The sequence below is a fragment of the Ctenopharyngodon idella genome, chromosome 14 (genome assembly GCF_019924925.1).
Source record: "Ctenopharyngodon idella isolate HZGC_01 chromosome 14, HZGC01, whole genome shotgun sequence".
Classification (NCBI taxonomy): Eukaryota; Metazoa; Chordata; class Actinopteri; order Cypriniformes; family Xenocyprididae; genus Ctenopharyngodon; species Ctenopharyngodon idella.
The window spans coordinates 23,554,766-23,567,414 of NC_067233.1; the positions used below are offsets into that span (position 1 = coordinate 23,554,766).

A 12,649-nucleotide genomic window follows, 5' to 3' on the forward strand; every position below is an offset into this window, starting at 1 on the left:
TTTTGTATTGAGGAGAAAAGGCAATCTTTAGCAATGCGTCTAGCACAACATAGCCTAATGCATGAGAAGGATCAATTATTTTACTAAAGCACAGCAACTACATTTCTGGGACAATAACACTAACACACATTCCAACATGCGATATTACGCACAATTCTGAGCCTTTAACTAAGAACGAACTCATCATGACATCAGCAGCTCAAACGGTCCCTTTAAATGTCTGGTTCAGCTGATAGGCTGCATGTTTCTCTCTCTCTCCCTGTAAAACCTCTCCGAGACATTCCGCACCCTCCTGAAACTCTTCCACTCACTTTGTCTCAAATTGAAGAGTCTGTCTGAGGAGAGAGAGGGAGGGAGATTTACGCGTCTCCATCTCTATTGCGCACAGAGTACTGCTCGTTTATCTTTCGTTTCAATGTTTCTTTAATTTGTTCACTTCCTCTCCAGCCGAACCGGATCGATCGCCCCCCGTCACCGGAGGTCGGGGATGACGGATGCGCTTGTGGAGAGCCACTTTCCCTGGATATAAACATGCGACGGGAGCTTGGTTAGACCAAACCATGGAAACATGTGTGAAATGAGTGATTCTTTGTGTGCAAGGATATACTGAGACCCGTTTTGCGCTGTTACTGCCCTTCACTGCGCATTTATTGAGACGTTTGGAGAGATTTGGATCCGTCGGTGTGATTGGAGAGGTCCTCTCTCTCCGGTAGCGCAAGAATCTATGGAAAATCACATCGTGGGACATGGATAGACAGTTTGAGCCATCTGTGGATGTAGTGCCGATGATCAGAGCCCCCGTCTGAGGTGTGCTGTAGGTCTGGTGGTCTTGGGGAGTTTGTGGTATGCGAACGCAACGACGCGCCGCGTCCTCCTCGCCTTCTGTCCGGGGCGCACAGACAGTGAGTGGAGCCCTCTTAAATAACGCGCAACGCTAATCTTATCCTAATACTTATATCTACGGTGTTTTTTATTTACTTTTAGTAAATTAAATATTTTTATTGCATTAAAAGATGGTTTTGAAAAGCCTGTATTTACAAAGTTACATGTAGAGGACACCGGGGTAAGTTGTCACATGTTTTATTCCAGTTAAAAGCCCATTTTTTCAGTCAATTACTGTGCAGACACAAATATTAATGTATTGAGGACTATTATACACCGTTATTGCCCTGGATAAAAGATACAGTTCACTGAACACACGTTGAACATAACGGGGCATGTTGTCACAATGTGTTTGACACTGGTTTGAGAAGAGAACCTTTGTTTAAAATATGAAATACTATCTAAAGTAACAAAACAAGCAAAATATGAATTAGTTAAAAATGCAATGGAACAATTAGGCCTATAAACTCCTAAAAATAAATAAATAAATAAACAAAACATTGTTTTGGCCAGTGGAAAGTACTGTACAAATTTACAACATTAAACCATGTGACAACATGCCTTGCATGTAAAATACTTATAATGAGAACACATTCAACACTTCAATTCAAATCGACCGTTATTATGTAGTGACTTTTGTGTTAATTTATATCAGTATGACTTTACTGTGTTCACTTGTTTAGCCAATAAGTATAATAAACATATGAAGAGTTCCATTGCAAAAACCTATAAGTGCCATCTGAAATTGTTCTTCTAAAATTATCATTTTTATCAGTCTCCTATGTTTATGTTCAGTGTTTTTCACTTTAATGGCAATGAAAAGGATTTATTTATTGCAATTAAAGTGAAGTTATTGAACCTAAACATAGGACCCTGATTAAAACGCTCATTTTAGAAGAAAATTTCAGATGGCACTTAGAGGCTTTTGCCACTGAAGTCTTCATATGTTGATATTAGGTTTAGTTTAGAAGATAAGATTCACAAAAAAAAAAAAAAACACTACTAAGGAAAACCACCAAACAAAACCACTGCTAAAGAAAAGAAGCATTTGAACAATTTGACTCCAAACCTGAGATAAAGACTCTGTGACAATTAGCCCCAGTGTCCCTTATACATAATACAATGCAATAATAATCTACATCTTATATACATAAGACATATAAATGCAACACTTGTACAAAACAGCTTGAGTGTTTCAAATAGGTTTAGTCAATTAGAATGCTTATACTGTGACTGCTGCTTACTAGTATAAACATCCATATCTGGTGTATATTTGTCTATTGCAGTCTAACGGTGTCCGCTAGATTCATCATGCTGAGGCAGATGCTGTTGAACTCCACGGCAGCGGCGCGAGACTTCGACCTGATGACCAACACGCACACGTCGGCACCGATGAACGTGTCGCACGGGCCAGTGAGCGTGTCGGCCCTCCTGAAGCCCACGGGCCGCGGGAGCGCGCTCCGAGAGGGCGAGCCCGACAAACCCGACCTGGCCACGTACGTGGTGATGTGTCTGGTGCTTTTCCTGCTGGTCCTCCTCATCGTGTTCTTCATCAACTGTCAGCTGAGAAACTCTTTCTTCGCATCCATGCCTTACGACCGCTCACTGCGAGAGGCCCGCAGCTCCTACAAATGACCGACTTGAGCCCGAAATGATTGGATCGTGCCATTGGAACATATAGAATGCAAAGTGATGTGGATAATATAGAACCAGCCCAGATTGAAGATGAACTCATTGATCTGTCTGTATATAATGACTGTTTTGTACTTCTGCACGGCCTTTTCTGTCCATATAGGGTTTATCACAAGTTGTGTGCATTGTGTAAGACAGATTATTTTCTTGTACGGTGTTAAAACATGATTAAATCTCACATTCATGACCATCTGTGTCTGGAAAATGTGTAAAAAGCCCTGCTGATATTGATCACGGTTGGTAGGATGAGGTTGTGATGAGAAGAAGCAAATACGAGGCTTAAAGGGATAGTATTTACCTCAAATGAAAATTCTGTCATTAATTACTCACACTTATGTCGTTCCACACCTGTAAGACTTTTGTTCATCTTCGGAACACAAATGAAGATTTTTTAATGAATTTTTTTTAGTGATTTCTCTCCCTCCATAGACAGCTACACAACTATCACTCTGACGCTTCAAAAAGATCATAAAGAGATCGAAAACTAATCCATATGAATTGAGCGGTTTAGTCCACATTTTCTGAAGAGACTCGATCACTTTATATGATGAACAGTTCAAATTTAGGCTTTTATTCACATATAAACATTGATCAGCAAACATAAACCGAAGCTCAACTGGACCTGCTTGACGTGCGAGATTGAATCTCATTGGTTCTCGCACACCAAGCAAGCATACTTGAACTTCCGTTTACCACAACTGATGTGTGAGTTGATCCATGTTTATATGTGAATAAAAGCCTAAATTCAATCTGTTTATCATAATAATAATAATCAGAAAATTTGGACTAAACCGCTCAATTCATATGGATTAGTTTTACGATCTCTTTATGAAATTTTTGAAGCGTCAAAGTGGTAGTTGCATAGCTGTCAACAGAGGGACAGAAATCACTCAGAATTCATTAAAAATATCTTCATTTGTGTTTTGAAGATGAATGAAAGTCTTACGGGTTTGGAACGACATGAAGGTAAGTAAATGATGAAAGAATTTTTCATTTTTGGGTGAACAAACCCTTTAAGAAACATACTCATCATCTTACCTTTTTTTTAATGACTTTGCCCTCACAGCTTACGGCCTAGCGGTTAAAGGAATAATTTCTTCATCCTCATGTCATCATTTATCCTCATATCATCCTTGTGTTTTTTCAAACCTGGGGTGCGTTACCCATACAACGATGTAACTCGCTGATTGACTACCATAGTACGATGCATCATTGAAGAAACTAACCAACTAGTCTCGACTGTTCGGGGAACTGTAGTAGCATGGTTGCACCTCTGTCATTTGAACCACATTGGTTCAACAATATAGGACTGTCGTTAATAAGTAATAACCTCTGCTGATTTAATCTATTCAAGATCTCTGAGATGATGCTGTAACAAACATGGCACCTAATGACTACTTCAGTTTTTGTTCCATGTCATTTTGTTTTATTTGATGTTTGATTCATCGCCGGTTTGCTCATGTGTCATACTCTGGAGTTCCCTTGCACATTCTGATTGTTGACAGGCTAAAATATATAGATTTAAATGTATATAGATATAGTTGGCCAACAATGCTTTTGCAAAACTCACCCCAGAATGAATGTATTTCTTGCACTGAACACAAAACAATGAGTTTTGAAAATGCATGAGTTGCTTAAACAACCGTTATGGTGTTATTTTAGCATTATTTATATCCTATAGCATTTAAATATTTTGAATAAGCTTTTATTTTTGTATTTTAGTTTGTTTTTAGTAATTTTGTTATATGCGTTGGTCATTTTTATTAGGTTTTTTAATTTCTATTTCAGTTTTAGTTATTTTAGTAATTTAACTTCAGCTTATTTTAATTCAGTTAGTTGCCAATCTGTTTATGTTTTTCATCCAATATTTATATTTCATTTAAATTTAGCTTTATTTCAATGAACAAAAACTATTTTTAGTCTTAGTTAAAAATAAGAGTGTTTTGTTTTGAACATTTTTCCACAGAAGAAAGTAAGTCATTTGGGTGAGTAAATGATGACAGAATTTAATTTTAAGGTTGAATTGTTCCTTCAAAGATCTGAGTTAAAGGGTTTCAGGTTCAACTCCTCTTAAATCATCACCATTGTGTCCTGTGAAACGCTTGGGATGAACGCAACAACTAAATGAGTCAACCAGTTGTTAGTCCGACTTCCACTCAGCTGAGCTGAAATCATCTATCGATGTTTGTCTGACAGTTATTTTATTCTCCCGAAGTTACGTAAGACAGCAGCGCCAGCTGAGATATAAATCAATCTGATATCTGTCTTAATCCGCATCCGATGCACCAAAGCCGTGATGACAGACGCAGAGAATCAGGTGCGACTCGATAAGAGAGAGACGGCGGGCCTCATAATATGAAACCAAGACAAATGGATGTGTCTCTCTTCTCAAGAGCCCGAGCAGCTCACAAAGACAGAAAGAAACAAATGGCCTTGACAGAAATATCCAACTGTTTTGAGGTTTAATAAGATACAGTCCTCAAATAACAGTGGGTGGGTCCTGCTAAAGCTTATGTTATGAGCACAAAATGTCCCCACAAGGACAAGGATTTCTGGTATTGCCATCCTTGTGGGGACATTTTGTGCTCATAACGTAGGCTGTACCAGGACCCCCCATTTTGGTCCCCATGAGGAAAACAGCTTATATATCATATTAAGTGATGTTTTATGAAAATGTAAGAATGCATTTTCTGTGATGGGTAGGTTTAGGGTTAGGGGATAGAATATACAGTTTGTACAGTATAAAAATGTGTGTGTGTGTGTGTGTGTGTGTGTGTGAGAGAGAGAGAGAGAGAGAGAGAGAGAGAGAGAGAGAGAGAGAGAGAGAGAGAGAGAGAGATTCTAACCTAGCCACACTTTTGAGGACAACTTTGCTGAAAAATGTCCCCAGAACATCTGAAGGGAACTTTCAACTAAAGGGAACAAGGGCTTAAAAACCCTTAAAAAGATTTCTTTAAGGGCTGTTGAAAGAAAGTGTTTAGCTTTCAGAAAATGTTCATTCTTCTCAGGAGGTCAAACTAAATGTCACATGAGCAGTTTGTTATTTATTAGTTATTAAATTTGCTGTTTTACCCCTACTACAGAATAGTTTAAAATCCTGGTTTATATTTTATTATTTTATAGCACTAAACATGACATTTGAATTTAATAAATTTGAAATAAATAAATAAATTTTAGAATGGGTAACAGGATACAAAAAACAGGGATCCAGGTTTAAATTTAATTAGCACTCGTTGGTAATTACGGGTGCTAATTAAATTTAAACTTATATTTGTCATAAACTAAAGAATTAAACTTGACAATTTTTTATAGTAATTTTAGTAACATGGTTAAATGGACAAGCTTGAATGCTGTCAACACAATAATTTGTTTAAAAAATATTTGATAATGATGTATAATGTAACATTTCTGGTTATTAAAGTTAATAATATATATATATATATATATATATATATATATATATATAATTTATTTATTTATTTATTTTTTAATGAATACTAGTTCAGGTTATTAACTGATATAGAAGTCTCTTCTGCTCACCAGGGCTGCATTTATCTGATCAAAAAGTAAAACAGTAATATTGTGAAGTATTGTTACAATTTACAATATCCAATTTCAATGTGAATATATTTTAAACTAATTTATTAATGTGATCAAAGCATCATTACTCCAGTCTACAGTGTCACATGATTCTTCAGAAATCATTCTAATATGCTGATTTGATGCTCAAGAAACATTTATGATTATTATCAATGTTGAAAACATTTGTTGTGGAATGTTTTTGTGGAAACATTTTTTTTTTTCAGGTTTCTTTGAACAATAGAAATGTCAAAACAACTGAATTTATTTGAAACAACTGCTTCCTAAAGAGACTAAATAATATTTTTACTGTCAGTCTTTAGGTTAATCTGTAGGTCCATAAAGAACAATAAAAAAGTATGACAGAGAATGTTCTTATTACTTCACAACAAACCATCATTAGCATAAAGTCTGTCCTTCAGTGTCAGGAGCCTCAGATATTTCTGTGGGTTTCGCGCGCTGGTGGGATTTGGACGAGAGCTCTGGGTAAATTGGAGAGTGTGCGGTACATAATAATGACTCAGTGTGAAACTGGGTTGGGTTGAGTCAGCACATTTACAGCGAATCATGCCGTGACGACTGAGGACAATATCAGACCGATTTCTGCAGAGCTTGAGGAAATATTGTGCATTGCTTAAAGAGAGAAATGGATGCAGAGACTTAGAGCCTTTCCTTTTTTGTTCCCTTTATGACACACGTAACCGTCCGAGGCCTGTTAATTACACACACCGCTGAATAACACTGATTTAGTCAACTCTCAGCAGCTTCTCTCCAGTGTTCCTTAAGTCTGCCATTAAAGTTAATGACATTGGAAAGATGAGCAAAATGAAACGACTTTTAATGTGTCTTAACCAGTATGGATTCATCACGATCCGTCCTGCTTTTACCTTTTAATGGGACAAATCTGAAACGAGTCTAATTAAAACTGTTTTCCCCACTATTCAATCCACATGAAACAAACGCGCGCTCACGTTCACTCACTGCAGCGGATGCTCATCTTCTGACCAGCAGGTGGCGCGCTTCGCTTAGACATAAAACAAGGGTTAGTGAGTTAGAAACACGATCCCATCCAACACTCTCAGAAAAATGATACAAAAGCTGTCACTGGTGCGGTGCCCTTTCAAAAGGCACACCTTTGTACCTAAAAAGTGCATATTACTACCTCAAATGTACATATTAGTACCAAAATAAGTACTTAAATGGGGCACATTTGAGCCCTTTTTAAAGGGTACCATCTCAGTGACAGCTTTTGTACCATTCCAGATTTATTGATTTTAGTTGTATTGATTAGAACACAATGTGTGTCGATAGACTGCATTATATCATAGGTCTGGAGTAAGAAAAGTGAGCATAGGAAATAAATGATACTTAATTTTTAAATTAAATAAATAAATTCACATAAATTAATTTCTATGTGTTTTGAATTCACTAACTAAATAATGAATACATTAACATTTACTTATAAAATAAGCCTGTAGCCTATACCTGACCAGACAGTTTGAAGTAGTTTTGAAAGCTTGAAGGTTTTGAAGGCCATACTATCAGAAAAACATTCTTTATGGTTGCTAGGGTGTTGCTATGCAGCTGCTAGGTTACTCTGGGTGGTTGCTAGGGTGCTGCTATGCAGTTGCTAGGGTATTCTGGAGGTTACTAGGAGGTTGCTAAAGTGTTGCTATGCGGTTGCTAGGGTACTTGTGGTGGTTGCTAACATATTGGCAATAGTGTAAAATGAGAGACATATGGACATGACAGACAATATACTAGACATGTGCAATAATAGACACTATGGACAGACAGTATGCGATGTGTGAAGCAGACTTACTTCTGCAAAAAGAGCTATTCATAATGATGTTATCAGAGCTGAATATATGAAAAATAAAACTTTAAGGAAGTCAGTTTTAACATTTAAATATTCCATTATGAGGAAGGCTATTTTTGTCAGTTAATGTGCTATTATTGCTATCAAAAAAATCAGTTTATTATGCTACTATTTAAAAGGTAAAACAAGTAACTTTTTTATAACATTTATCATTTTTATAAAGAACGTGAGTGTAGCTGAGGTGTCAGTGTTTGTCCACCTGTGTGTGTGTGTGATGTACCTCAGGTGTGTGTATGTGCGCATGATGGCTCCTCCCACCTGACCTGCCCAACACACACAGGAAGAGAGAGAGAGAGAGAAAGCGGAAAACTTCAGCTGATCTGCTCATGGCTGTTCTTTGAATCCGAAGTCTTTACCATGAAGCACAAGGACTTTATATCAATCGTCGGCGGTATTAATGACAGCTCTATAGATTGACAGCTTAGATTGATAGGTTTAGAGACTTAACGCGTAGTTAGTTTATTCGAGATCGAGACAAACTTGCGCCAAAACACGCGCACGGACTCAAGAGACGTTCGCCCGGAGATCAGCGCGTTATCATCAGGGCGCGTAGAAAAGCATCCGTATAAAAGAGCACATCTGTGATTTGGGCTTCAAGATTCAGGGTTCAAACTTCCCTCCTTTTCCTTTGTGCCGGAGGACGAGCGCAGGCCGGCGGCGCGCGGCAACAGCAGGCCGCGGGTTAAGACGCCCTGAGAGGCAGACAGAGACCGCGAGTGTGTGAGAATACAGCACTGCACTTTTGGGGAATATAAGTTTTTTAATAGAACAACAATGGATCCGAACTCAGCATCAGCTGGTGCTCCCAAAAGTGGGAAAGACAAGGAGAAGAAAAGCAAGAAGAACTATGAAGATGGAGACGGAAAGAAGAAGTTTGTAAGTGTAATGTTCTTATCGTGAGTTTACTGCAGTGAAGCATCAGGGTGTGTTTGAATATATTTATGCTTGAATATGGCTGTTTATTAAATGTTTGAATCCGTATTATCCTTGAGGTCCTACATGTCGCAATTAAACAAACTCTTAAGTTTGGGAAGTTTTGAGGTATTGCAGCTCGCGCGATACGTGTTCCGACGTCTCTGATGAGGAAGTCGAGTGAAGTGTGTTCTGAAGAATATTTGTGTTCCCTCAAAGTCGGTGATTCTGAAGATTTGTATTTCAGCTCAGAAATGTGGATATTTCAGCTCAGGGGGCTGTGCTGAGAGCTGTCACTTCTGACCTGTACAATGATAATAGCATAGTATCCTTAGAAGTACCCTGGAGTTCCATGTAAATATCATACTTTGACATATTCCATATGGTACTACCACAATAGTACCGCGACATGCAGTATTGTTTCACTGCGAAATGAAACGTTGTTTTAGTGAAGTGCTACAATGTTGCATTCTGACTGCAGCAACGTTCCATTTTGACGTGTGACTTTTTCTATCTGAAAAGCTTTTGAAGTGTAACGTTCTTTCAGTCAAAGAGCGGTTTGAGTGTAACATCGTTTCATTTTGGCGCTGCGTGCTGTCACTCGCATATCTGCATAGATTATAGAACAGTTTCGGTCACAGGAATTTTATTGCCTTTGGGTAAATAACACTAGAATAACACTAGAACTCCACAGACACTCTCGTAAGTCGTGGAACTGGAAAAGCGCGAATGAGAGGGAATTCTGTGACGTCATAAAAGAGCTTGTGTGGTTGGGGGGGGGTTGGAGGGGACTCGAGCGCCCCACCGCGTGAAGTCTCAAGCCACGCCCACGAGTGTCTCATCAGCTCAACTGTTGAATGGAATGCATGCTGCACAGTATATACTGTAAAGATCATGTAGTTCCACTTCATTCCCACGCCTTCACATATGTATGGAAGCCCATTTCCGCCACATAAGAAAGTAAAATCATGCTTTGGTAAATCATAATTATGACATACTAAGTCATCATGAGATGAAAAGTCAAAATTATGACTTGAAATATGAAATTATGATATAAAAATAATTGTGACAGTCATAATTTCAAACTTTTTATCTCATACTACTTAGTATGTCATACTTTGACTTTTCATGTCATAATTAAAGGGATAGTTCACCCAAAAATGAAATTCTGAGATCTGCTTGGTGATCTTATGTGGTGGAAATAGGCTTCCATACATGCGTTTATGTATATTTCTCTATACTGTAGTGTGCAAAAGTATGAGTAAGCAAATGTAAGTTGCTCCTTGTGGTAAGATTGTATTTTTTTAATCAACACCTGAATCATTTTTTTGCAGTAGTTTTTAGTACGTCATATACATAGGTCAAAATACAACGCCAATAAGGAGGATGTATGTAAGGGAATGTCTTTATATTACATACCTGTTAATGTGTCTTCTTTTAGTGTTCATCAATCTGACAGCTTTTATCACACTGGAAATGAAAGGTCAAGTTGAGTGCATTGTATTGTGGGAGACACAGTACCGCATGTAGTATGTTATGGTTGGAAACTGCACATTTTATCAAATGTAGTGGGGTATTAATGCAGAATATAGTATGATGGTACCATGCTGCTAATCCAAACAAGCCCTCGTTCTGAGTGGAAACTGATATTCCATCATCAGACCGTGTTTCCATAGACTCCCAAACACACCTGCTGTGTTATAGTGAAACTCTAGACACTGTGATGGGAGGAAACAGTAAACCATCACTGTGTGTGAACGTGTGCTGTTTCTGTCTGGTAGAAACAGCTTATTAACATTTACCATGGTTATGGAAACAATAATTACCACCAAAATACTTACTACAGTTAACCATTATACATTAGTATGAGGTCTCATTCAAACTGTGTAAGATGCTGGTGGCTTTATTTTAATAATAGCATATTGACTCTGGTATTTTGCTGGTTAATGTTTATAAGCATGTGTGTCTCTCAAGTTTTTGGAGTTAAATTATTCCAGTTTTCTAGTATAGTGATGGGCAGCTGTTTTCCTAATTTTTTCAGCATGCCAGTCTGATTTGTTGTTTTTATTTGAACTTTGACATGGGACAAATGGTGAAATGTGGGATCCAAAGTTGCAGAGTTGTCTGGTTTTGCACTGGTTTGTAAATGGTTAAATCAGCTCACAGCCTAAATATCATTATCCTGAGAAAAGTGTTTCTCATCTTCATGCTCATTATTTCACCAACACGTTTGGTGCATGTGGGAACAGGTCTGGTTATTATAGTCTCAACTTTTATCTTTGATAGATTCAGTAATAAACATAGTATTCTACTGTCTTAGGCCGCATTTACATTACATGGTTCAAGTGACCCAATTCCGATTATTTTTTTTTTCCTTCCATGTGGCACAGATTGGATATGACCCACGAACGTGTAAGCAGGAAAAAGCACATGGTATCCGATATTCTCAGATCAGTTTCAGGCCTTGTTCATATGTGGAAATAAATCTGATACGTGCGTTTGCGTCTGCCATCTAAGCGGACAGATCGGATATTCTCCTGTCAATGCGAGTCATACGTCATTGAAAAAGTGATGGTGGCGAATGATGCCGAACCATGATCACATGACTCTTTTCAATGCCTAGGCTGCAACAAGTGCTCTCCTCTTTTTCTCCACCCTAAGAGACCAATGTTTTGCTGACCTTTAAAGATGGTGCAGAAAGCCAAATCTTGTATTATCATTTTGTCTGCGTTCATTGCAAATCACTCTGTTTTTACTTCCTTTTCGGCTTAAGCTTTTCAGTGGCAGACGTCTACCTTGGGTTGTTTCGCCAAGTGTATAGTAAATGCAGATCTTGGATATGGGTCATTTTTTTTTTAAAGATGGTCATTAAAAAAATCGGATATAGTCAACAAATCAGAATTGGGCGTTAAGACCTGCAGTGTAAAAAAAAAAACCCCAGAAAATACAGAATTTGGGAAAAAAATACAATTGAACTTGGGAAAAAATGAAACCGATTTCATAGGGCCCTAAATAAATGCTTTTCTCAAAGCTGAGTTTGTATTATTGGAGGCCTTGAGTTGTGTCTGGAGATTAGATGATGTATAGGTTTGCTCTGTTAGTTCATTTAGCTCTCCTGATCCAGAATTTCCATTTTATCACAGTGATGTCATGGTCAGATGCTGGCACAAGGAGAGAGAGTTCATTTGAAAGTGTGCTCAGTTGAGTGGAACAGTTTTGTGCTTCGGGTCTGGAGCGGAGCGTCCTTGTCTCATATCTGCCCTCTCAAAGCTTTCATACTCTCCCTTCAGCAAGGATGTCAAACACACACACCTGCCGCTGGTGTTTTTCCATAATGAGCGGAAGGTCGTGTTTTTGTACGGAAGTCATCTCTGTGAGGGACATTGGATCAGTGTCTGAATGTCCGCAGGACGCCGCTTACATCTGTCCCCCACAGAGAGACACCAGAGTCCAGTGTCTCTGTTTGATGATGTCATATCCTCTTCCCCTGCCTAAACCTGCTAGTTATGCTTACAGATCGTCCCCAGAGATCATAAGCACACATTGCGACACATTGCGACATAATATAGATTTCATGTCAGTGTGGTGTCTAAAGCGGAGCAGTTACTCATCAAAAGTTCAAATGTAGGAGATAGCTGTGTTTGCTCAACAGGACGTGTTTGGTGTTACACTTAGTTATCAGAATACTAAAAATAACCAGACACT

At 38.2% G+C, this 12,649-nt stretch overlaps 2 protein-coding genes across 3 annotated transcripts in view; both read left to right on the forward strand.

The window, feature by feature from the left end:
- Positions 1–266: 266 nt before the first annotated feature.
- LOC127494230 (small integral membrane protein 32-like) lies at positions 267–2,762 on the forward strand. The gene is made up of 2 exons (XM_051859953.1): positions 267–902; positions 2,169–2,762. Exon 2 carries the CDS (start codon positions 2,194–2,196, stop codon positions 2,515–2,517), a length of 324 nt encoding a protein of 107 aa, XP_051715913.1. The 5' UTR covers positions 267–902; positions 2,169–2,193; the 3' UTR covers positions 2,518–2,762.
- A 5,522-nt stretch (positions 2,763–8,284) lies between these two features.
- LOC127525679 (protein diaphanous homolog 1) overlaps positions 8,285–12,649 on the forward strand; it is a 98,425-nt gene continuing 94,060 nt past the window's right edge. The window contains exon 1 of one of the 2 annotated variants that reach the window (XM_051918387.1): positions 8,285–8,908. In XM_051918387.1, coding sequence (XP_051774347.1) covers positions 8,807–8,908 — 102 coding nt within the window. In that variant the 5' untranslated portion in view covers positions 8,285–8,806. The remainder of the gene's footprint in view (positions 8,909–12,649) is intronic. The other variant, XM_051918386.1, reaches the window with a different exon arrangement.

Bases quoted from the DNA above. Each gene is read 5' to 3' on its own strand.
- LOC127494230 (XM_051859953.1), top strand. From the start codon at position 2,194: ATGCTGAGGCAGATGCTGTTGAACTCCACGGCAGCGGCGCGAGACTTC.